Source organism: Rhinolophus hipposideros, assembly GCF_964194185.1.
Source record: "Rhinolophus hipposideros genome assembly, chromosome: 12".
In the NCBI taxonomy this organism is placed as follows: Eukaryota; Metazoa; Chordata; class Mammalia; order Chiroptera; family Rhinolophidae; genus Rhinolophus; species Rhinolophus hipposideros.
The window spans coordinates 65,065,525-65,091,616 of record NC_138058.1 but is presented as its reverse complement, the minus strand read 5'-3'; the positions used below and the strand labels follow the sequence as shown (position 1 = coordinate 65,091,616).

Here is a 26,092-nt window from a genome sequence, read left to right as displayed (position 1 = left end):
GCCAAAGTGAGAGGAAACATAACGCCACCCCAAGAAACTCAAATCCTTGAGGGACTCAAGAGAACAAAGGGAAGTCTTCCTGCATCTACCCTGTCCTCCTCTCCCCTTCTCCCAGCCCCCATATGCTTGAATAGAACAGACAGGCAGGAGACAGTGACCCGCTGGTTACCCCTGGACATCAGTCACCACATGCTTAGACCTGGGCTAAGTGCCAGAGACACACACACACACAGTTCCTGTTCTCAGGGTACCCAGCTTGAAGGGGGAGACAAACACACAGGAGATGAAAGAGCATGATTAGATACTTGGCTGAATGATACAGACAAGTGGTCCTCAAACTTGAGCGTACATCAGTCTCGTGGAGGGCTCCTTAAACACTGAAGACTAGACCCCACCTCCAGGCCGTCGTGTTCTGGGGCTCTGGGCAGGGCCGAAATGCTGCATCCTGACCAGTTCCTGGTCATGCTGGTGTTGCTGGCCTAGAGACCACACTCTGGGAAGCAACAGTGCAGACCAGTGCTTCCCATACCTAGTGTGCAGATGGACTACCTCAGGAGCTTGTGGAAACGGTAACTCTCATTCAGTAGGTGTGGCACTGGGCCCGGAGTCTGCATTTCTAACAATCTCCCAGCTAATGCCAGTGCTGCTGCCCTGTGGACCACATTCAGTGGCAAAGGTGCTCCGTCCAGACTATAATGGAAAACTGAAGAATACAGAAATGAGTTTGGGCTGCTACTGGCACTGAAGGTTTAATGGTAGTTGGGACTTGGAGGACAGGCAGGACTTCAATAAATGTGGGAAAGAGGGCATTCTGGGAAAGAACTTGAGCAGAGGCAGGGCGGTGCAAGTAAGAATAACAAGGGTAGGTCGGTGGACATTGGCCTTTGTCCCCATTGTCATGTGCTGGCATCAGTGACAGATGGAGGCTTGGGGCTCCACATGCAGGCACCTCATTTCATTCACCCTTCACCTCCCCCCCCCCCCCCCGCTCAAGAAGCTGCTCCAATTCCAATAAGTCTACTGGCAGCTGATCTTCATAATAGAAATGATTATGGTTTTGCAAGCTACACTGACAGCGCCCAATCCGGCCTGCTCCGCCAACTTGGACGGCATTTCACCTGGCTTGTTGCAATGGCTTGTTGTTTGGCAGCCTGAAATGACTCCCACTTTTGTTTTCCAGCTTCAAGCCAGAGGAGCGTCAGTCCTCCAAGAGTTAAGTGTGTTGAAGGCACACAGGGTGGTTATGAAGTTCTTAGCAGGCAGCCAGGGCAAACCGGTATGTTTTGTAGGGTGCTTAGTCATGAGCACCCCTCCCGATGCAGTCAGGGTCATGACCAAATAAGGAAATAAGAGCCCTCTCTTCCCTCCCCAGCCCTCCCTTGGAAATCGTTAGTTTATAGGTTTGTTCTAACAAAATGTTCATCCCTTTTCCCACAGAGCTGCATTTGTGGGTGCAGGAACACAAAGGCATGTAGTGCAAAAGGTCTTTCATTTGGAAATTGAACTAATATTTACTGCATACTGTCTGTTTCCCTGGGCTGCCGTAACAAAGTACCACAGACTGGGTGGCTTATAAGAACAGACATTTATTCTCTCACAGTTCTGGAGACCAGAAGTCTGAAATCAAGGTGTCGGCAGGGCCGGGCTCCCTCAAAGCCTCTCGTGCAGGAGGAGGCTCCCTTGTTTCTTCCCGCTTCTGGCAGCCCCAGGTGTTTGTTGGCTTGTGGCACCATCAGTCCAACCTCCGCCTCCCTCTTCACACGGCATCTTCCCCCATGTCTGTCTGTGTCCAAATTTCCTTCTTATAAGGACACCAGTCGTGTCAGATGTTATCATATAAGGACAGATTGGATTAAGGGCCCATCCCTCCCCTGTGACCTCATCTTAAGTCATTACATCTATAACAACCCATTCCCAAATAGGGTCACATTCTGAGGGATGGATGGATAAGATCACATCATATCAATTCAACCATAACAGGCACGTGTTATAAAGCTACAGTAAAACATAAAGTCCCCACTGAATGTGACCTTGTCTTTGAGAGGACTTTCCTTCTCTAAATTAAACTAGAACAATGAGCTATTTTAAGTAAAATGAAAACTTACCTGTAAGTCAGGCCATATTCTCAAGAACAACTGAAAAACAAGGGATTGAACACTTGTCCATCCCACACTTAATAGCCAGTGATAAATCTGCAAGATCTAAATAGCAAGTCAGTTAACAGATTTGACAACTAATGCATCTATCCTTTCAACATATTTGAGGCCCTTCTGAATGCCAGGTACTGTTCTAAGTGCTGATGACACAGCAGAGAATAGAACGGACAAAAATCCCTACCCTGACATAGCTTATCTTCCTGTAAAGAGAGGACAGGCAGACTGAAAGAATAAATAGGTGGTATGGCTACAGAGAGAAAAAGAAAGTGAGATGAGCAGTATGATTGGGATTTGCACTTTTCAACAGGGTGGTCAAGGGCCACAATAAGGTGACAGACAAGGGAAGGCCTCAAGGAGAGGAGGGCCTGGCCATGGGTGAAGGGTGCACGGAGGACACAGCAAGTGCAAAATTCCATGACACAGGCCCTTGTGAGAACTGCTTCGTACTCTCAGCGATGACAGAAACCATTGCTTTCAAACCTTCTCTGGTGGCTGTGCTGATACAGACTTGGGGGTGAGGGCCAAGGCAGGAGACTAGTTGGAAGACCTGCAAAGAAGAGGGGTGACATCTGGGCCTGGAGTGGGAGCAGAGGTGAGAACTGCTAGACTCTGTGCCGAGGTTAGAACCCACGCCATTCGCTGCTGGGGGCCCCGGGATGGAAAGAGTCTGGCCTCAAGAAACAGGAAAGTAGGGACACTGTCAGCAGAGTGCGGAGGCCCACGTGCTGAGTTTTGGACATTTTAAGTTTGTGTTATAGCCATTCTGTAATCTTAAAAAGAGCACTCTAATGAGGTGGCAATAAGCTTTAAAAAATGCACTGCCAAAGGATATATTCAGAGGTATTCCTAGTACAAACTGGTCAAAACTGCCTAGAGGGCATAGAGCCACAAAGGTGGTGAAGGAACTAAAACTAATTTTTTAAAGATGTGTCTAGCAGGAACAGGAAAATGAGCCGTGTAACCTTTTGTTTCTAGTTGCTCTGGTTGAAAGTGGTGAGCTCTGGAGGGGAATGTGGAGGAAGAAGGGGGTCTTACTCTTCATTTATACCTCCTGCACCGTTTTAATTTTTACCACCATATGCATGTATTAATTTTATAACAAAAAATTGGCAAGCATTTCTAATGTGGCTGTAAAAATCATGGGTCTAAGCACAATGAGGTAGATTTCTATGTTCCTACATGGAAGAATGTCCAAGATAATAAATGATTTAAGTTACTAATGGTATGTGGACCGTGATTCTGTGCATGTATATGCATACATGTGTCTATGTACTTGTACATAGGAAGAGGTCTGGAAGGACAGGTATAACTTCAGTGGTCACCCCTGGAAGGTGAGAATGCAGAAGGGTCTTAACAGGGTAACTCGCACATTTTACAATATTGCATATTCCTCAGCCGTTTTTGCCAACTTAAAAGTACTTATATGTGTTTAAATTTAAGCTTAAGGGCTTCCCTATACTTTTCTTCAGTCAGAGCTCAATTAAACCTCCACATTATCCACACAGGAGTTACTGAATATTTTAAACAGGCAGTAGGAACTTTTCAGTCCCCCTTCTCTCTTATTCCTGCAAGAAAAAAACTTAAGTGACTATATTAATGATTAACTCTATTAAAGTTGTTTTCTTTTCCTCCACAGAAGTGTCAAACTATTATCTTTTAAGGTAAGCATGACTCTTCTAAGAATACAGAAGGAACACATGACAAATGTGAATTTAACTCATGAATGAGAGAACCGCCAGGACAGTAAAAAAGCATTTGAGGAACTGAGTATTTATGGCCCATGAAGACAGAATTCGGTCCTCAAGTTGCCAGGTTAAATGAGTCAAAACTGGTCAACGTCCTTCAGGCAATAAAAGCATAGCCCTTAGGGTTGTTTGCACTAGACAGAAATCATTTGCATCTCCTCTGGGCACAAATCTACAAATTACAAGTCATCTCACAGGGCCCAAAGCAAGAGTAAATAGAAAATCAAAGAAAGACGCAGCCCCAGAGAGTGAAATCATCCCTGCATAGCAGCTCTGTTAGGCTGTGCTCAGTATGATATTGAAAGGACTTGCAATCCTTCCTTTGCCTGATTTATAAATGTTGGATATCTTTCTTAATATTAGATACAAATTTACTATTGGCGGCTGTGGCTTTCAATCTTCCAAATAGAACTTGCTCTTAATATTAATCTACTTTTCACCATCTTTTGTGTCTGTTTTCAATCAGAAGGGAAAATTACCAACAAGTAATTCTGGAACTGCAATAATGTTCCATTATAAAAACTAAATATATTTTAATATTGTTTTGATACTCACCTTCATGGGTACTAAAATATTTTAGGAGCAATTTAGGAGCAATTTAAATTTGTATCAGGACAAAAATAAATAAATAAAAAAGAGTCCGCACATCTGCTTCAAATTGATGCCAGCAACAACCAAAAAGCACAATTAATACTAACTGCAGTTTACATGGGTTTTGGACATAGCTTTGGGCAAGTTACTGAATTTCTTAGCCTCAGCTTCCTCTTCTGTGAAAAATAAGACCTTCTTCACTATACTACTGCATGCGTGATTGGATGCTGACAGATAAAAAATTGGGATTCTACTGCTGTGCTCTTATTTCGTTGTTACATGCATATTCACAAGTCAATTTCTGCTTTTTAGACTTCCCTGTAGGTTTCTTTTTTTATTATTTGTCTTTTGCTACACGGATGTGTACTTTACCTTCTTATGATTTAAAAAAGCATAAACTACTTTTTAAAAATCTTACCAATTGTGTTTCCACAAAACAAAAAATGAAAATTACATTGTATTTCTCAGCCTTCTTTCCTCTTTATAAAGAATGGTCTTTTGATGACCCCTAACATTAGATATGAATTGTTTTTAAAGAATTACTCTCTCTTTCTGGCCAAATGCCATTTTAAGCTAGAATCTCTTTCACATAATTTTCTATCACATTTATGAGAAACATAGAAAACATCAAAATGTGAATTTATCTAGAAGCTATTAAAATTACACACTTATCTCACACAGCAGCTGTTCAGCTCTTCACGAGGCTCCTGAAAAGTTAGTCCATGTGTGTCAACAATTAGTGTTTTTTTTTTTTAAAAAAAAAAAAAGCCTGCTCACTCAAATACATTAAATAAATATGCCATAAGAAGAAAAAGTTCAATGTCACAGCTTCAGAAAGAAACATACCCTTCCATTTACTCAACACAAGTTTCTAGACAGAGGGTATCCATGAACCCAAACTGGAGTTGTGCTGCTTATTTAGGTGAAACCAGAAGAGGCAGCATTTTCAGGACTCTCCCATCTGGTTTATGTGTGGGTGTGGTTAGGTACACCCTAACCACATTTGGAAGCACTCTCATATTTAGCCTTTGATTTGCCCAAAATAACTTCATTAAGTGTAGTCTGCATGCAAGAAGACTTGAGACCCCAAAAGCTTGAAAAATTAGTTTTAAAAATGGTACAGAAACTCTGAACATATTTAAAGCTATTGAATTGTACACTTTAAATGTGTGAATTATATGATTCGTGAATTATACCTTAATAAAGCTTTTTTGGTACAGAAAATAGAAAAAGATGAGTAAAGAGTCATGCCATTATAGTTGATGTAGTTGTTGTAAATATAATTACATAATTTCAAATTGTTACTGCTTATATAAAATTGTTTTCATTACTCAATTGACATATTTTTCTATCTGTAAAAAAGTAGGTAGTTATCTTGGGCTAAAATAGAATTTATCATTTTTCCAATTAAAAATGAATAAAAATATTTTTTCATTTAATGGCTTTTCACTTAGTATAAGTATTTTCAGGGACAAATTAAAGTCATTAAGCAAGAGATAGGTTTAATTATTTGAAACTTAAGAGTTAAATTTGACATTTAGATGAGTGTCCGTGTAAATGCTGAATTGATTTGGCAGAGTTGAAATATATTCTGCCCATTCAGAAAGACTTAAGACCCGCAAAATGTCAGAGGCCAAGACTATGGATAGTGTTCAGAGAGTAGAGAGGCCAGTGAAAGACAGAAAAATCAGGAAAGATATAAAAAAAGGGCAATTAGATAATGACTAAAAGCTGATTTGAAAATCCAGATTGCTATTTCACCAGCCAGACTATAGACTGCTATCAAAAAGTCAATCAATTGGCTTCATTCAGTTTGAGATTTCAGGAAAAAAAAAAAAAAAAATAACTCCATGCTTAAGAGTTAAGATTAATTTGCCAAGCTTAAAAGTAACTTAAATCCATTTGTCTCTCTTATCTTACTTTGTGAATGACAAACCTCATAGCAAACCACAATTTTCTGCCTTGTTTTGGCAGAAATAAAAAGTGGAAAACAACATAGTGTGGGTAATTTTCTGGTAAAAACAAGGAAATGTGGGAAATCTGAATGATAGCAAACATAAAAAAAATCTTTAAGACATATGTGAAAGGTATTATTTAGTCAACCATAAATTTAGAATCTGAATGTGTAATGCCCAAAATTTTGAAAAAGACAAGTAATGAAAACATATTATTCTTTAGTTATTTCAAGTAACTTAAGACAAAAATAACTTAAGAGAAAAATAAGTGCCTGGCTTCTAATCAGCAAATGCTGATTCTGAACTTGAGTGAATTTTTTTTCTGATAAAGGATGGAGAAATGTTGAATAAGAAATCCAACAAACCAAATGAAATTGTTAATAAGTTTGGTTGTGTTTTTTTTTTTATATTACATCTGATCCCAGTCAAGAGGAAGGAAAAGAGAATATGAGCCAAAAGAAAATAAAGTTATTGAAGCATTATTTAAGTATTTGATGTTCTGGGTTGAATGGTTTGAAGCTCTCCCAAGATCTAGGGACTTTGCTTTTTAAATAAAAATTTTCTTAAGGGAGATTTTTGTACATTTTAATGCAACTTCACAAATTCTTTTCAAGACATTTCCAAAAAATGGGACGATAAGTCATATTGGAAAATGTGAATAATTCCAGAAATATAGAGACTTTTAGTTTCCTTTCAAACTTCAATTCCTTTTAATATTCATTCACCGGCAGCCCAAATTCTCCATGTATTTTGCCAGATGTTATTTACTAACTACAAACTGGGTGATTACTTCTGCTTCATGAGATCAGTTAAACTCAAAAAAAAAAAACAAAACACATAAAACCTTTGAAGGCTAACGATGGTGACTGATTCTGAGAACGCCGCCGAAGTTACTCTGGGCCTTTCTCTCCTGAGTAGGGTAATTTCCACCCAGAACAGTTTTTCCACAGCCGTAACAAACTAGTTTGGGAGACCCCAAGATGCAGGATCTGTATAATTGAAAGTCAAACCTCAACAATGAAAACAAACAAAACGATGCAGATGAGACACGGCTGGCTTTGGTTACAGTACGCCCTTCAAATTCTTCCCAGTCTTGGTCGCTTCACCATAACCTAATTATTGGCTGGCAGCGCTCAAGTAAAACAGGGTTTTTTAAGCTTTATATTTACTAAGTGCTTTTTGTCAGTTCCTCACCTCTCTACCCACCCCAATCCTACTCCCAGTTAATTATATGAAGAGTTTGAACAGTGCTGGACTTATAGTAAGTATTCGGTACATGTTGATGACAAAAATTGTCATTATCTAGAGACAGAAAACTATGTTCAATGTTTAAATCCTAACCTATCTGAGCAATGTCTTCTAGAGAAAATCAAGGGTAAGTTGAATTCTTTCAAATTGCTCTCATTAGGACATTTGTTTATTTTTAAGCCTAAAAGTTATATCTCTCTAGCCTAGCTACATAAAATTGCTTTGCTCTCAAAGCAAATGTCATCAGGAAGAAAACGTAAGGGGACTATACTAGATTAAAAGAACTCAGAGACATAACAAAATGCAATGTAACTTGATTGACTCCAGATCCAGAAATAAAAATCTACTCAAAACATTTTGAAAACAATTGGGAAATTAGAATATGGCCTGGGTATGGATTATATTATAGAATTGTTAATTTTATTAGGTATTATAATGGTATTGTAACTATAAAGGGGGATGTCTCTATTCTTTTGGGGGGGATGTCTTAGAAGACGCAGGCTAAAATATTTAAGGATAAAGATTATGGTATCAGCACTTATTTTCAAATAGTTCAACAAAATGTTATATATTTAAATATGGAGGAAAAAAGCAAATGTGAAAAAATGTTAACTGGTAAATCTAAGTAAAGAGTTTATAGGTGTTTTTGTACGATACTTCAATTTTTCTTTTTTTTTTAGTTTATTGGCGTGACAATTGTTAGTGAAATTACATAGATTTCAGGTGTACAATTCTGTATTACATCATCTATAAATCCCATTGTGTGTTCACCACCCAGAGTCAGTTCTCCTACCATCACCATATATTTGATCCCCCTTACCCTCATCTACCACTCCCCTCCCTCCTTACCCTCTGGTAACCACTAAACTATTGTCTGTGTCTATGAGTTTTTGTTTCTCATTTGTTTGTCTTGTTCTTTTGTTGTTTTGGGTTTATATACCACATATCAGTGAAATCATATGGTTCTCTGCTTTTTCTGTCTGACTTATTTCGCTTAGCATTATACTCTCAAGATCCATCCATGTTATCACAAATGGTCCTATTTCATCTTTTCTTACCGCCGAATAGTATTCCATAGTGTATATATACCAAAACTTCTTTATCTATTCATCTATCGAAGGACAACTTTTCAGTAGATGTAAATACTTTAAAAGTTGGGAATAAAAATATAGCAAAAAAAATTGTTTTACTGAAAAACTACCACACATTTCTTTAAATGTTTTACTGTAATAATATATAATTATGCATTATTATTACTTATTTACACTTTATATAAAGCATACCTATTCATCATAAATTGTTCACCTGGAATTAACTACCTTAAATACAGAGGGTGCCCAAAAAAATGTATACACATTTTAAGAAAGGAAAAAACTGTATTAAAATTGTAATACTCAATACATACCAGTAACAAAAGATGAATACAAGTCATGTGTATACACTTTTTTGGCACCCCCAGTATATTATTTCACTTTCAGTGTTAATGCATAAATGTCTTTATCTTCAATATAAATCAAAATAGCTCAGCACCTACTTTAGAGACAATGAGATGCCAGGTGTAAGGATCATGAGTTAATTGATTCAATTAAGTTGAAATTTTCAATAACTTTTTTCAGTAATTTCTTCTTTGTTTTTCTTCTTTATCTAGCATAGTCTGTTTTAAGCTCCAAGTAGCATCTTGAAATCCGGGATTTAAGTCTAATACTTTCTTGAAATCTTCCAAAGCATCATCAAAGTATCCTGTACCAGAATCCAAAACAAAAATGGAAAAGAGAAAAGAAGCTGAGTACTTCCTTCTATTATTCATAGCAAAGTTTGGATACACATACTTTTGTTTTCACGTTTACGAGCTTTCAACCACTCCTAGTGAAGAATATTTTTCCTCTTAATAATGATAATTATGATTAATTATCAAATTAATTTTGCCTGCCCTTATAGAATAATATACTTAAAATTAGCTATGGGTTTGTTTATTGAGATTTAATAGGTAAATAACATAAATCATCATCAAATTTCAACAATATTATATCACCTATTTTACATAATTACAGGAAATTAATATTCTCTTTAACACTTTAAATGAGAAACAGTACCCGTATTCCCTTGATCCCAAAGATCCAAAACCCCTTCACGTTATATTGTCTCCTGTGCCTTCAAAGATTTTAACTCGGAAAAGTTTCACAGGTGACCATCAGCATTACCCTCATTTCGCAGTTGGGAACATACAGGCACAAAGTAATGGGGTCACCCTCACTCCTGCGCCCGGGTCCAATTCCCACCCCAGCGCTCTGCTGGGGTCTGTAATGCCTATCGAAGGCCCAAAATAAACTCAGGAACAACTCCTTTGTTACAGGCTCTAAACCTAAATTTCACATAACTTTTAAGACTTAATAAATACTACATTCGTGTTACAACATTCGAGAGCCCTAAATTCAGAGAACATAGTCAAGGACAAAGGGGGGAAAAATTCTTACCCAGCCTATACAATATCAACCCTCTGTTGTAATATGGAACTTCAAAATTGGGTTGGACTTCTATGGCAGATGTGTAGTCATCCATGGCGTCATAAAAATCAACCCTGAAGTACTTGATTTGCCCCCTGTTGTTATACGCGGTAGCCAAATCCTCAGGGCTGCATTTGTTTTAAAGAAAAAGTTCACATTAAAAACACCGTGTTACCACATTCCTCTCATTTCCACTTTCATTCTCTTTTGGGTATTGTCAAACTTCATAGCCTATATATAACATGCAGTTTCCACACTGAGAAACCAAACTAAAGAAACAAAGTGCGAAGAAATAAAGCAGTGGAATCCATTTTTGTTTAATCCCGTTACCTACTTTGCAGGGTGATAGCACTACAATGTCAATTGGAAAAGCACGTTCATTTTATAGTGTGCTCAAAGCCCCTGTTCATTGCCAACTTGTTTTGCTGAATATAATATTAAAATCATTGTTCATTTCTAAGCATTGTTCATTTCTAAGCCAGCAGGGCAAAGAAGACAGATCAGATTCAAGCTGAGCGAGGAGAGGAAGCCAGCCCAAAGTTCCAGTTTGCTATGGACATGTCACAAAGCAAATCATCAATTTTATTCTCTATATTTTTAAGTGATCCCAAAACATGAGATTTGAAATCACTTTCCACCAATAAATAAATACAAATTAACCCTAAGTGAAAATTCAACACGCTGGTCCCCAGGGAGTGCTTTCTGCGGGGAGAGTTGCCATCCCTCCAGTTTCGTTGGGATCCTCCCCAAGGCCAGGCTGGCTTCCTGCCAGGAGGGTATCAAGGCTCCAGTCCACTTTGGGGCTCCTGTGTGCAGACTCAACTCTGCGTTTGAGGGCTCCAGAGGCTGCCAAAGGAGCATTAAGTGAGCAGACTTTCCTGTAAGAGGTCAGACACCCAGGCAGCTCTGACAGCCACCGACAGCTCAATAAGTCACAGCCCTCCCCAACCCATCCCACCCCAACCCTGCTGGACAAATTTGCATACAGCACATTCATGAGCTCTGCTCTATGTCAGAGATGATTCTGTTTTCCTTTCTTTTTTTTTCCCCAAAGGGATTCTCAAATTCGAACCAAACAGGGAAAATGCAGCCTAAACTTAGGTCATTGCTTTGTTATACCCCATAGTGCAAAGTACAGTCCTCAGAAAACACAACACTGCAGTCAGTGTTATTAAAGTTATGTCCCGTTTAACATCTTGATCCTTGAGATGTCAGACAGGGACGGTAACTACTACTGCCATAAAAGGTACGTACAGCCTAGGGGTCTCTTTCAAATTCGCTAATGATGGAGAGGAACCATGGCAACTTCAGAAAATGTCTGTTTCCGTGAGCTATGACTAACAGAGTGGGTACAAGAACAGTTCTGGATGCCATTAGCACCATTATCAAAACCTGGAGAACAAGAGGGCACACTCCCTTCATCTATCTCTGTTATGATACTAGGTAAACTGCTACCCCATTAAGAGTTTTAAGAAAAATGCAGCCTCAGGACTCCAGTAAGGTTCTAGTAATTAAATTTCTAAGCTTCAAAACTTTGTTATGAAGTTCTTACATTCAGAGGCTCATACAATGTTTGATTTAGAATTAGACCTCATTACACCAAATTCTAAAAGCCTATGTTCATGTGGAAGTTGTTCCATATTTTAAAGATTTGGGCGAAGCGCTGAAGCCAAACATTTTTCTGTAATATGGAAATTTTTATAATAATAGTATTTAACGTAACGTAATTTAACCAGGTTACCTAATCCAAATGTGGATTTTTAGCCTTTGCTAACTTTAGCAAAGAAAAAACATTTGGAAATCAGGTTATGGCTAAGGATGCACTTTTGACTATTGAAAGGAAATGTTATAAACCATTCAGAGTGAAAGGCATTCAAAGACCGCAAATACTGTTTTAAAACGATTCAGGGACCCAATATTTTTTTTAAATAAATTTAAACGCTAAAAGATGCATGTAGGGGGAAAAGTCGGAGAAACAGAATTCAGTTTCAATCCACGAGTTCCTAGAATTTCAGAACTGTAAGGACACTGAAGGTTTGTCTTATAGATGAGAAACTGAGACTGCGGAAAGGCACGAGCTATGTGGCCGGGAATTCAGACACGCGGAGCTCCCTTCCTCTAAACCATGCAGGTCTGTTTCCTAATGTGGCAAGGAGCAGAAGTTATCTGTGCTACAAGCACACACTGCGCTCTTGGGCTGAGATGAGCAGAGGAGGAGGAGTAAGATGAGATGGCATCAACATACCTGTGGCTGGTGGACACTGCGCGAAACCTACTAGGTAAGTCTATTCCTCCAGCTTGAAACAAGGATGGAAAACTATGTGTTCTATGGTTACTAATGTGTGGTGTTTTGTGGTTTTTTTTTTGCGGGGGAGTGGGAGGGGTACCATTTTATTGCCTGTTCAGAAACTTGTATAAACTATTATTTTGGTATACTATGCAAATGAAGAAGCGACTTTGTTTTCCTGGCTCAATGCATATGAATTTAACAAATAAGAATCTTAAGCCTCACGCGAAAGACAAGCAGACGTCCTCTCAAGAAAAACCAAATCCTGGAAGGGAAAGGAGGGTGATGGTGCAGACAACTCAACATGCTCCGAAAAGCTGTTCGTTCAGACCTTCTCCGTTCTGTCTTTCCTCATCCTGGTCCACTCCACACCATCAACAAGAATCAGGCAAAACGTGGAGTAAGAACAAACGCCACACCTCCAGGCACAAAGCCAGGACGTTGGGGGCGAGCAGGTATCGGGAGGTGAGGCTGCTAACACCACAAAAGTGAACGACAAGCAGGCACGAACCACGTCCTTTCTGGCGGAAGCACACACCACGCAGTGATTTTCTCGCCACAAGGCTGAATGTGAATCGGAGCCAACGTCAAGGTTGAACTACCGACGCCCGGGCGTGGTTGCAGCCAGAAGGCGACGTCAAATGACGTCAGAGGGACGGACTCAGCAAAGGCAATACGCGGGGACGCCCGAGACACACGACCCGTGTGCCCAACAGGTCAACTACCGGGGGGTTAAAGGGGAGCCTGGCGGGAAACGGCCTGAACCAGCTCAAAGCGAACCCGCCCAATAACCCAACCACCTGACACCTGACGGGGGGACGTCAGGCCGCAACGCTGGCTGGGGGTCTGACACGAGGAATTACGCGGGAAGAACGGCACTGCGGGGGCGGCTTTCTAAGGATCCTTCATCAGAAATGCATTCTGAACCGTCTGCACGTCACGGGCAGTCTGCGTGAAGCGGGAATGTGTCAGCACCACGTTCCACACGCGGAGAACAGCGTGTGTTCTCAACACGGGAAACACCGTTGCTGCCCGTGAGGTTGGGGCCGGGGTCGCCGTGCCGTGTGCTGGCTTGGCACGACCCAACGTGTCACGTCGCCCTCCCCAGGTCTCGGATACCCCGTCTGTGAAAATCACGGGTGGGAAAGCCCCCCCCCCCGCTCTGAGTCCCTGGCTACAGAGTAAGGTGAAAGGCGGACACCCGGGGTGAGAAACAGCTGGCGCTGCGGGTGTCCCCAAGGAAGGCGCTCCAAGACTCTCTCCTCGCCGCCTGTCTGAGACAACGAGCATCTGTGCGCGGGTCCTCGGCGCCCTTGAGCTCAGGTGGCTCCGCCCCCCCGCCGGGAACGCGCCGCGCGCCCCACTTCTCGCGATAGTTACCTCCCGGGAGCCCCCCCTGCGGGGCCCGCACAGGCGCACTGGCCGATGTAAGCGGAGTAGAGCGCCTCGGCCTCGGCGTATTCGCCCTTCTTGAAGTGAGCCTGGGCGAGTGCTAGGGTTGCGTGCGCGTCCTGCTCCCGCTGCCCTTCCATAGCGGTCGCAGGCCTAGCCTTCCGTAGTGAATGGCGTGAACTTCTGAGGCGGCACCACCAGGCCGCTTCCGCACCCTGGAATTTAACCTGACAGCTAAACTTCCGCGTTAGCAAAGGGGGGAGGTTTGTGCCTCACGAGGAGCCGTCGTCTCGCGAGATCCATGCAGTGTTGCCGGCCGAGAACGCGAGCCTCGGGAAAGCGGGACGGCGCCCGGAGAAGTGCGGTTCCCTTGTTGTCGCTGCTGGTCCCGTTTGCCCCATTTCCCAGGAAAGTAGTGGACCGAACTCGATTCCAAATCCGTGGCCTAACGTCGCGAGGAGCTTGCCCTTTGTTACGGTGAATGGGGAAAGGGGACTGACTGCCCGAAGCGAAAGAAACCTTGGCTTATGAATGGCGAATTAGCCAGTAATTGGCCGTGAGTCTGTTGTAGCGCCTAAAGGGTTCCAGCGTCCACCCTTAGCAAAACACCCCTCCGAGGATGTCGTGACCAGGCTGTGCTTACTATGAGTTTAGTTGCCCAACGGTCCTGACGCCCCAGACCCTAGACTGCAAACTTCTCAACCTTTTTGATCCTCTGGAATAGTGTAAGCATTCGATAGTATTTCATGTTGACAGCCGGTGGTCCACGATGTTACTTTACATTCCCTGGCTGCTCATGCCAAAGGGAAACCCAGACATTAATTTAAATGCGTTTAATTCTAGTAAAAATTATGTAAAATGAACAAGACAGATTAAAAAAAAACAATTCTATTTATAATAGCATCAAAAGGAATAAAATGTTTAGGAGTTAACTAACCTAGGAGGTGAAAACTTGTATAATGAAAATTATGAAACATTGCTGAAGTAGACATCCCATGTTCATGGATTGTAAAACTTAATATTGTTAAGATGTTAATACTACCTAAAGCGATCTACAAATTCAATGGAATCCCTCAAAACCCCAGTGATATTTTTTACGGATATAGAAAAATCTATTCTAAAATTCACATGGACTCTCAAGGGATCCCAAATAGGCAAAACAATCTTGAAAAAGAACAAAGTTGACGGATTCATGCTTCTTGATTTCAAAACTTATTACAAAGCTATAGTATTCAAAACAGCATGTCATAAAGACAGTCTTCTCAATGAATGGTGCTGGGAAAACTGAATATCCACATGCAAAAGAATGAAGTTGAATCTAACACCATGTTAAAAAAAAAATTAACTCAAAATGGATTAAAGACCTAAATGTAGAACCTAAAAAATACAAAATTCTTTGAAGAAAACAAGCTAAAAGCTTCACGACATTGGATTTGGCAATGATTTCTTGGATATGACACCAAAAGCACAGGCAACAACAGAAAAAATAGACAAACTGGACGTCACGGAAATTAAAAACTTTTGTGCAAGAAACGACTATCAACAGAGTAAAAAGACAACCCAGATAATGGGATAAAATATCTGCAGATCATGTTATCTGATAAGAACAGGAAATGCAGAGATGGAGGTTCCGTGGGGCAGGTGGGGCTGGTGTGTCCATCTAATAGTAGAACACACCAGGGATTCTGACATGGTATCTTCATCACACTTGAGATCTCTAGTCTTTAGGATACTGGAGGACCCACCCCTGCAACTGAGGTGCTGGAGCCAGGTTCAGTGGCTGTACTTCTCCAACTCTCAGGCCTGTCTTCCTGAGTCCACCTGCACTTGGTACCTCACCTGCAGAGTGGCATCATCAAGCCTTCCTTCCACCAGCTTACCCAGAAATACAACTGCAACAAGATCAGCCAAAAGTGTTTTGCCTGCCTGCAACCCCATGCTGTCAACTGCCACAAGTGTGGTCACACCAACAATCTGTGCCCCCAGAATAAAGTCAAATAAGGGTCCTCCATGGGCTCCTCCTTCCCCCACCAGGTGGCCTTCTACCTGAGCCCCGTGAACCTGGAGCCTCAATAAAACTTCCTTTTTGTTAACTGTAGCAGTATAAAAAGTAAAATAATTTTTCTAAAAAATACACACAAACACATACACATAGACATATGTATATTCCAGAATATATAGGGCACTTTTAAACTCAACTTTTCCGAGGTAGCTGTACTCCTTTGCATTTCTACCAGCAATGTATGAGGGTTTCAGTTTCTCCACATCCTCACCAACACTTGTCAGTTTTATTTTTGACTTCTGTAAGTATAGTGGGTGTGTAGAGGTATCTCATTTTTCTCTAAATTCCTCTAAATTTTACTAACTAGAAATTTAAACTATACCAAATAAGAAATGTGTAGTTAAAAGTCTCTTAATGTGTACTCTTTCTTTTAACTTTAGAGAAATCTCAAGAACAGTTCTTTTTATGAAGAAAACAGTACAGCAATTTCTTCAGTTTCACCTAGTTTTTTCTTCTCTTAAATTCAATTGAAATTAATGCATTTTATTTTTAAAAAGGTTATTAAAACTATTCTTACTTTCTCATCTATATGTATTTTTGAAATTTTCTACCATGAACATGTTACTTTTACACTCAAATAACTGTTAATTTCTTTTTTTTAAAAAATGAATTGAGAAAATAATCATAAGAATAGACAGTAGGGGGCAGCATAATATTGCCATTTGCATTTTAGAAACTCAGTACCAATATCTTGGAGCTATACCATCAAATTAAGGACTCTTGATTTTCTCTTAAAAGTCTGGTAACATAAAATTTATCCCATTTCTAGTGAGAACTCTGTATGACTTATAAGGATTAATTCACTTTAACCTCTAGTCATCTGATGTTTGCCTAGTACCTTTATGGGTGGTGGTTGTTGATGTTTTTACTGTTTGGTAGCAAAAGTGATATTGTACATCTATTGTACCTCCTGTCCCTTTCTTCCCTTATCCACACTGGAGCCCAACACCGTCCTAACCAACCACCACCAAAATATTTAAATCAACAAAACAAATACCATGATATCTGTAAGTTCTCAATAAAGAAAACAAGATAAATACAAGTCATTTTTTTTACTTCAATATTTATTATTTTCATATTTTTTCACTTAATGACACAGAAAACCAAACATCTCAGATCCCGGAATACAAAAAGATAATTTCAAAGTGTATTTTAGAAAAAAAATGTATAATAAAGTCAGCATTTGTACAAAATAGCATACAGGTCAACAATGCTATGTTGCATATGGGATTACATCAAACTAAAAAGTTTTTTCACAGTATAGGAAACCATCAATAAAACAAAAAGGCAGGCTACTGAATGGGAGAAGATATTTGTCAATAATACATCTGATAAGGGGTTAATATCCAAAATTTATAAAACAATCAACACCAAAAAAAAACAACCCAATTAAAAAATGGACAGAGGACATGAACAGATATTTCTCTAAAGAGGACATACAGATGACCAACAGACATGAAAAAATGCTCAACTTCACTAATCATTAGAGAAATGTAAATAAAAACCAGAATGAGATACCACCTCATCCCAGTCAAAATGGCTATCATCAATAAATCAACAAACAACAACTGCTGGCAAGGCTGAAAAGAAAAGGGAACCCTTGTGCACTGTTGGTGGGATTGCAGATTGGTGAGGCCACTATGGAAAACAGTATGGAGGTATCAAAAAACTGGAAACGGAACTACCTTATGTCCCAGCAATTCCACTCTTAGGTATCAATCCAAAGAAATCCAAGACGTTTATTCAAAAAAATATATGCACCCCTATGTTTATTGCAGTGCTATTCACAATAGCCAAGACTTGGAAACAACTGAAATGCCCATCTGTAGATGACTGGATTAAGAAACTGTGGTACATTTATACAATGGAGTATTACTCAGCTATAAAAGAGAATGAAATCTCACCATTTGCAACGATACAGATGAACATTATGCTAAGTGAAATAAGTCAGTCAGAGAAAGACAATTACCATATGATCTCACTTATATGTGGAATCTAAAGAACTGAATAAATGAGCAAAGTAAACAGAAATGTCTCAGAGATATAGAGGAAAAACTGATGGTTGCTAGATGGGATGGGGGGCGGGGATGAAGGAAAAGGGGAGGCGATTAGAAAGCACAAATTGGTAACTACCAATATTGCCAAGGGGATACGAAAGACAGTTTGGGGAATACAATCAATAATGTTGTAAAGATTTTGTAGGATGTCAGATGGCCACGTGTCTTATTAGGGAGACCACTTCCTGGATGGTGTAGATGCCTGACCACTGCACTGTACACCTGAAGCTGAAGCTGAATAATATTGTATGTCAACTATAATTTAATATATATATATATATAGTCACGGGATATGGAGTACAGCATAGGGAATAGAGTCAATGGAATTGTAATAGATATATACGATGTCAGCGGGGCAATAGATTGGGGGTGGGGGGTTATCACTTTGTGAGGGGTGAAATGTCTAACTATTACATTGTTTTGTATACCTGAAACTAATAAAATTTTTAAAAAGGGCCTCTTCTATAGAGCAAGTGTGACATCACTGGCCTCAGGCACATTCCATCACTGTGACCCCGGGCTCAAACCTCAACTCTGGTCCTATCAGGGGAATTGATGAAGCAGAATGAGAGTCAAGACATAAGAACAGTACATACATAACTCAGGATACAGGTACCATAAGCTTTCTACCCCACTGACACCCTACCAATAATGTTAATCTACCCCACCACTATCTCTTTGTTCCTCACTGTGTATTTCAAATTGATTCAATAAACCATGCAATTTGAGAATCCGCATTTGGTTTTTAACACTTTCTGTTCCATGACCTCTGGAATAGCTTGCTTGGTAGTGTATTTGGAGGCTACCATTGTATCAAGGTAACTTCCCACAAGGCAAATGAGCACAGAGACTTCTAAGACTTCTGGTCTTCTCATTTTATTTAGGCACATGAGCCTGCTATTTATTGTAAACTCATCTAGGCTCTAAATCCCTTCTCATAGCTCACTATTCTCAATCAGCAACAGACTTGTCTCTAAAGGACCAAAAACATATCACATTGAGAAAGTTAACTAACCTAAGTATTGCAGCTGCAATAACAATGTTGGATATTTCCCTTTATTTATTGCCTCTACTAAACATTAGCAAATAATATTGATGAAATAGTGCTAGAGTTTGGTGTCCAGCAACAAAGTGACAGGACATAAGTTCATGAGAAATAAATGGAGAATATTATTAGCTATATAAAACAGGGAAGAAATTACACATTACTGATTACAACATTTTCTTTTTTAAATTAATTTAATAACTCAAAATAGACACATATCAAGAATCACTCCCCAGTGCATGAGAGAAGGGTCCAGCTGGGGACAATGTTTCAACTGAAACTATAACTGTAAATGGATGTTTTTGCATAAATTTATATCATTATAAATAGAGCCAAGTCTTCTGTACAATAATATGAAGAGCAAATGCCAAATGCCATCTCTTAGATTAGACTAAAAGGGTAGATAAAAAAGGAAAGGCTATAAAAAAAAATAAGTCTATTAGAAACAATTCAAATTATAAAAAAAAGTCTTAAAATGCCTTTTCCTCACTTCTGAAATAAAATATAAAAGACATTCAATACTTATTTAATTAAATACAGATAGTGATAGAGCAGATTTCAATATTACAATTAAGCTCCTTCTGATACAACTTTACCTCACTCCAAGCTTCCCCTATCCCTCTGCCAAAATTTTTTAGTGAATTAGTGACCGTGCACTGTAAGAAAAAATTCTTTTTGAAATATGTCCATTGTATTATGTAACCAACTACAAGATAGGTAGATATATAGATAGATAGGAAATAAGGTTTATTTCCATACATTTTGTATGAAAATCAGCATCATTATTTCATAGTTGTAATTTTACATAAAATTTTTACACAAAATTGTATAAAAATACAACAATGAAGTAATGATGCTGATTTTCACATAAAACATATGGAAGTCAACCTTATTATATACAGTTATGGCTATGTATATATGCTACATATATTTTACAGTAACACGCAATTTGTCATTTCTTTATCCTACTGAGCTATGGCATAAGGGACAGAAGTTGTAGTTACTTATTTCCTGAGCCAGAACACAGTGCTTGCATACATTGCACATCCAGAACTGATACTCAGTGATTGGGCTTCCTGTGGCAACGCATGTTGGCAGTTTCCCTTCCCCTCTGTAAAATTAAGAGGAAAACCAATTAATTACACTTTAAAAGCCTTAATTACTTAAAACTTTAGTACATTAAAAAACGGAGGAATGAAAAACATTTCAAGGTAAACGTCAAATAAAAACTTTTCTTACGATGAAAAAACAAAGCATTAATACACTTGTAAGGCTAAATAAAATAGGGCATAAAATTAAGGTAAATTACTTCAAAATTTAGTGTTTCAATTATTACATCACCCTATTATACGTATAGAAACCCAAGTTTCTAATAAGGTAGAATGACATTTTCTAATTACAATTACGATTCACTTACCCTTCAAGAAGACTGTCCAATTCTGATTTTCTGTTATCTTTTGGAGTATGTTTGGTAAAGATTTCTAGAGCAAGATCTTCATATTGCTGTTTCTGTTCTGAACTGAGGCTCTCTAAAGATTCAAGTTTAATAAAAGCTTTTGAACAAGTACCAAAAGCTCTACTGGCACATGCACAGAGTGCTAACAGAGAGTAGATCTCAACGGCAGGAATAATGTCTTCATAGTCTCTCAGGTGAAGAGCTAGGAAAGAGAGAACAATTCGGATTTTGAAAAGTAATCATGATAGTTCATGGGAAGGACTCTATGCTAAGCTGCTTTTGGTTTAACCTACATGAATGTTAGCAAACCTGAAGAAAACAATTGTGGGAGATGGGAGTTCTAGCAGGAGGAAGCAGACTATATGATCACCATGGTTCCGTAAGGCCAGCTAACAGCTCAGGTCCTAGTAACATGGCCACCAAAGGATGCACATGGCCATGTAGAAGTATAAACACAAATAAAAATATCCGGTCTCAAAACACACATCTTTTTTTCCCATATAAATATGTTAGAAATTTCTGTGGCATTCCAGAAAAAATAAATTAATATTATACTGTTAGTCATACTTCTCAAGACTAAAATATCATGTTTCTTTCTATAAAAAAAAAGCAAATTATAAAATATGTTTTCTCTTTGTGTTCTTTGAACAAATTATTGCTTTTCTGTTTGTCTTTTTGTAACAACAGAAATTTGAGAAAAAGGAAGTGAAAATGGGCCTGTAAGTTGTCAGTTTGGACAATTTATTTTGATAGCTATCATATCTATTTTAAGCTTTTCTATACTGGAGATATAATCTCTTTCTTAAAAATGCACTGTAGAATTAATATCAGATTGGTAACAAAATTGTATCTTGTTCTTCTCTAGACTTTGCAGTCTTAAAAATATCTTCTTATAGTATAATATTGGAAATTTCATAAAACAGTTTAAAACAATATATTCACATATTTTACAATTAGATGCCTATAAACTGGTTTGGGGCCAAATGTTCATAACAAAGTTCAAGAAATTTACAAAAAGTACATTCATTCAGTTATAATAAAGAATACCCTCCAATTTTACAGGTTCATAGGCAATAATTTACAGGGCATATATTGTTTCAGATCATTTTATCTCGGGAAAACAAAAATATTAAAGCATATGGATATCTTCACTCAGTAGATGAAGAATCTCAAGTTAAAGGTCTAATTTATCTTATAAAAGTCTAGAAATTGTGCACAAATTACATAAAATGTAACTATTTTAAATAGTGTATAATTTATATCACATATTAATCAGTTAAAATTACATGAAGGTCAGTTATAAAGTAAACATAAAAATAAGAATGATTTCTATGTATCACTGATAACAAATTAGAAAAAAATCCAGTCCCATTGCTAACAATAAAAATAGGAATAAACTGCAAAAGAAATGTTCAGAACATATAAGAAAACTACAGAACTTTAGACAGAAACACAGACATACAAAAGGTTTTTAAAAATTGATGTTTCTGGATGGGAAAACTCAATATTGTACATATATCAATGATCCCAATATTAATACATTAAAATAATGCGATTCTAATTCAAAATCCAATGGGACTTCATTGAAACTCCTCCCACCCTCAAAAAGATTCTAAAGTTAATCTGGATGAACAAATGCAAGAGAATACCCAAAATTTTTTTCAAAAAAGAAGAGTAATGAAGGTGATCTGAAATTCCAGATATTAAAATGTAAGAAGTAAGGTAAATTACAGGGCAGTAGAAATTCATGACTCAAAAATAACAGTCTAGGAAGAGATTAAGAATATGTGTGAATTTAGTTTCATGAAGGAAGAATTTCAAATTCGTGAGGAAACAGTAAGTTTTCAATAAATAGTTTTAGGATAACTAAGAAGTTATAATAAAAACGCAATATTTAATAACCTCGAAGTGAAGAACTTCCTGACCATGACTGCTGTCAAGACTGATTGAGAGGACTGAATCAGAAAACACTATGCATATGTATCATCACATGTTACCACTTCTTGAGGGCTCCCACTCGCTGTTCAAGCACTATAAGAAGTGAATTTTCTTTTTGTGAGTTTCTCACTTACTCCTCCAAAGAACCCTATGGAGGAGATAGTATCCCCACTTTTCACAAAGAGAAACTGAAACTTAGGGAGTTTAAGTAATTGTAACTAATAAATGCTAGGAAAAAATCAATATATAGGGCAGAGGGTTGCTATATATGATTTCTAAAGAGCTCTTACAAAAATAGTAAGAAAAGAAAAAACATCACTATAGAATTCCAGAAACATTAAAATCAAAGAATTTCTCTCACAGGTCTCTTTTAAAGGTCATGCCATTATAACAGAGATTGATGATCTGTTGGGGGTGATGTGTGTTGGTGATGAAAGCAGCAGCAGACTGATGACTTCACAGTGACCCAACCAATGAGACACAGGAAGGCAGGGGCGGATGGTGACAGTGCCTGCAGTGCTGTCATGGCCCATCTGAAAGCACTGTAATGATTTAGTCATTCATATGTTTTGGTTGATAAGATAATGCTCATAATTATGCTCTTTTGGAATTAATATATCTAAACTTTAGGATATGATTGATCCAGAAATAAAGACTCTGATACTGCATGTAAATAATCTTCTCTAGGGGGTGGCTCAGAGGTTAGAGAGCAGTGCTCAAAACACCAAGGTCGCGGGTTCAATTCCCACATGGGCCAGGGAGCTGTGCCCTCCACAACTAGATTGAAAACAATGACTTGACCTAGAGCTGAGCTGCACCCTCGTCAACTAGATCGAATACGATGACTTAACATGGAGCCGATGGGTCCTGGAAAAACACACTGTTCCCCAAAATTCCTCAATAAAAAGAAAAAAATTTTTTAAATCTTCTATAAATTATAGTATATAAATATGATGGCATATTATATAGCTATTAAAAATGATGGCATAGATCTGTTTACCAACGTGGAAAGATAACTGCAATATACTGTTAGGGGTAAAAAAGCAAGTCCCTGAACATCATACATTGTATGATATTATTTTCAGTAAGACTGTATACAAATGTCAAATGGAGAAATGTCAAAAAGGAAATTCACCCAAATGTTGGAAATTATTTCTGAGTTACAGGATTATTTTACTTTTTTCTTTGTATTTTTTTCTGTTCTGGTTGAAACTGTTACATAAGTCTAATTTTTATTTTAAAAAGTTAAATGCTATATTCACTACGTTGTTTTGTACACGTGAAACTAATAAACAAAGTTAAATGCTATGTAGAAATCTACTAAGGTGGAAATATTTTACAACATATTACTGTTTTTTAAAAAAGTACACAAAAGTATAGTCTGTCATACTCCTAATATTGTAAAAAAAAAAAGTATTTAAAAATATATATCCATTTTATACAAACTAAATATATATTTACTTAAATATATATTTTATGTAATATATATGTATTATTATACAGTATATATAAATATTTATATAATATATATGCACATACACACAAAAGGACATGGACTGGGCTATTAAGTGTTTAACTCTGAATGAATAGAATAGTGAATCCTATAAATGTTCATTTTTCCTTATCTCAAACTTCTCATTTTTCTATGTTTTTCTATTGCTTTCTATGTATTAAAAAATAAAAAGAACTTTAAAAAGGGGAATGCACAAAATGAATTATAGATAGCAAATCTCTAACATGTGAAAATAAATGCAAAGGGAAACAATGTTGTTGAAATTAATACAAGGGCAGATTGAAGGAGGTGCCCTTTCCTCCTGGATTTATAATTTATAGACATCCCATACACATTAGGTAATCTGCCCACCTGTCTTCAATGCAGTGTCAACATATCCCTCATAGAGCTGCCTCTGTGCAAGTATAAAGAAGTGGTAAGCCTCAGCCCCTCTCCAAGCATTATCAGTGAAACGACTAGTTGTAGACAGAACTTCTTCTTCCAGCAAACCAGCCAAAGCAGAAGTGGCCTAGAAGTAAAGGAGACCATGTTGTCTGTCAGCACAGCTGTAACAATGGTCCTTCCAATGAAGATAACATCTGAAATTGCTATACATTAAAATATGTAAGTTAGCAGATTTATTCATTACAAAACTGGCAATACAGATGTAATTTCTCCATTACAATTCATATGTTTTCTTCAGTTTTATTGAGGTATAACTGATAAACAAAATTGTTAAGATATTTAAAGTGTACCTCAGGGTGATTTGCTATATGTATACATCGTGAAGGGATCCTCCCCCAATGTATGACCAAATTTTAAAATAAAATTGATTAAACTTTAAGTTATTAAGAGATTCATTTTCACATTAAAGTCATATACATATTCTAGGCAAGCTTTTAGGACTCACTGATTAGAAAGGATTTACTAAGTGAGGAATTAAAGAGAAGCTATAGATTCGTCTTTCAGAAAAAATAATTTTCAGTATTTCCAAGTAGAAATTTCTAAAATTTGATTACTAATTTCAAACCAGTCATTCCTTTTCCTCATATCATTAAGAAAATAAATGTAAATAAACAAATTAAATAAAGAGAAGTCTGTTTTTTTTTTCTTAAACACTTCAGATGATTTAGCATTATTTAATGTTCTACCTTACCTCTGAACTCTTTCCTTTAACTTTTCCTCGTTGGGCATTTTTCATTTGTTCATGGTACTTCTCTATAAGTAAAGCTGATAGTACATAGAGCTTCTTAACACGTAAAGGTTTAGTTCTTTTCTTTGCCTCTTCGTCTGCAATCTTTAAATATTTGAAGAATTGGGGGAAGATATTTCTTAATCTATATGTGTACAAATATAATAATTTATGAAATTTAATCCTCTAAAAAAAGGAGGAAAGCCAGTAGGATGAAATATAAATACCAGCCACTTACAATAAATATTTTAAAACCCATTTTGTTTTCCTTAGTACTGACAAGTACTTAGTTCTTTCTTGGTATTTAGCCCTTGGAGTCAGAACTCATAACAATCTTAGAAAACAATAGAGGCTGTCAAATAAATCAGAATGAAGAAAGCTTTTGTGGACTGGGTAACATTTTCCATAACAAAGAGATTTTTTAAATAATGTTCCAAGTACACAGAGATAAGATGGCTTTAACATGGTACATCCTCCAGAAGTTTTAATTTATTTAAACATCTCTGAGGGAGAATTTTTCTTTTACATTACAGCAAATGGGAAAAGAACAGAATAGAATGTAAAATTTGCATACATTAATACTGCACTAGTTATCCTCTTGCCAAATGCATGTTTTAAAAAGTGCAGTGTCTTTGAAACATGTATTTAAAAGAACTCAAAACTGTATTATCAACAGAATTCCCAGTTAAGGAATTTTGTACTTTATGGTCCCTAAAAATTCTATAATTCTTTGTTAATGTCAGTATTAAGTAAATAAATTGTTTAGGTATCAATAAGATATTAATATTAATAAATAGTCTTGTTAGTAAAAGGTTAGTAAAAGGTTAGTAAAAGGTTACTAGTATTAATACTAGTAAAACCAGACGGGTTTGCTATAACAAATATTTGTTTCTGGAGAAAATGGAAAATGTGTTCTTTAGTATGTAAGAAAATACTGGTAACTAGAACAAACCCAATACTCAGCAAGACATT

The 26,092-nt window shown here is 37.6% G+C and overlaps 2 protein-coding genes across 4 annotated transcripts in view; both read right to left on the bottom strand.

Moving 5' to 3' along the window:
• Positions 1-1,567: 1,567 nt before the first annotated feature.
• TTC32 (tetratricopeptide repeat domain 32) lies at positions 1,568-15,969 on the bottom strand. Of its 2 annotated transcripts, XR_013994692.1 has the most exons (4): positions 13,867-15,969; positions 10,170-10,327; positions 9,230-9,435; positions 1,568-2,703 (listed from the first exon to the last, which is right to left on the bottom strand). XR_013994692.1 is itself a non-coding variant. In XM_081069723.1 (3 exons), exons 1-3 carry the CDS (start codon positions 14,016-14,018, stop codon positions 9,308-9,310), a joined length of 438 nt encoding a protein of 145 aa, XP_080925849.1. In that variant the 5' UTR covers positions 14,019-15,969; the 3' UTR covers positions 8,374-9,307. The 2 variants fall into 2 exon arrangements, 1 of the variants encoding a protein (XP_080925849.1); XM_081069723.1 differs by lacking the exon at positions 1,568-2,703 and having other exon boundaries at positions 8,374-9,435.
• Positions 15,970-16,994: 1,025 nt separating this feature from the next.
• The window catches only part of WDR35 (WD repeat domain 35), a 55,608-nt gene continuing 46,510 nt past the window's right edge, over positions 16,995-26,092 (bottom strand). For both annotated transcript variants that reach the window (XM_081069722.1, XM_081069721.1), the window contains 4 exons: positions 25,085-25,225; positions 24,301-24,457; positions 20,460-20,700; positions 16,995-20,153 (listed from right to left, as the gene is read on the bottom strand). In XM_081069722.1, coding sequence (XP_080925848.1) covers positions 20,003-20,153; positions 20,460-20,700; positions 24,301-24,457; positions 25,085-25,225 — 690 coding nt within the window. In that variant the 3' untranslated portion in view covers positions 16,995-20,002. The remainder of the gene's footprint in view (positions 20,154-20,459; positions 20,701-24,300; positions 24,458-25,084; positions 25,226-26,092) is intronic.

Excerpts from the sequence above, each read along its gene's own strand:
- TTC32 (XM_081069723.1), bottom strand. The coding sequence starts at position 14,018 with ATGGAAGGGCAGCGGGAGCAGGACGCGCACGCAACCCTAGCACTCGCC. Across the intron at positions 10,328-13,866 it reads GCAGGGGGGGCTCCCGGGAG|CCCTGAGGATTTGGCTACCG; the intron begins GTAACTATCGCG and ends AAACAAATGCAG. Across the intron at positions 9,436-10,169 it reads GTTGATATTGTATAGGCTGG|GATACTTTGATGATGCTTTG; the intron begins GTAAGAATTTTT and ends ATTCTGGTACAG.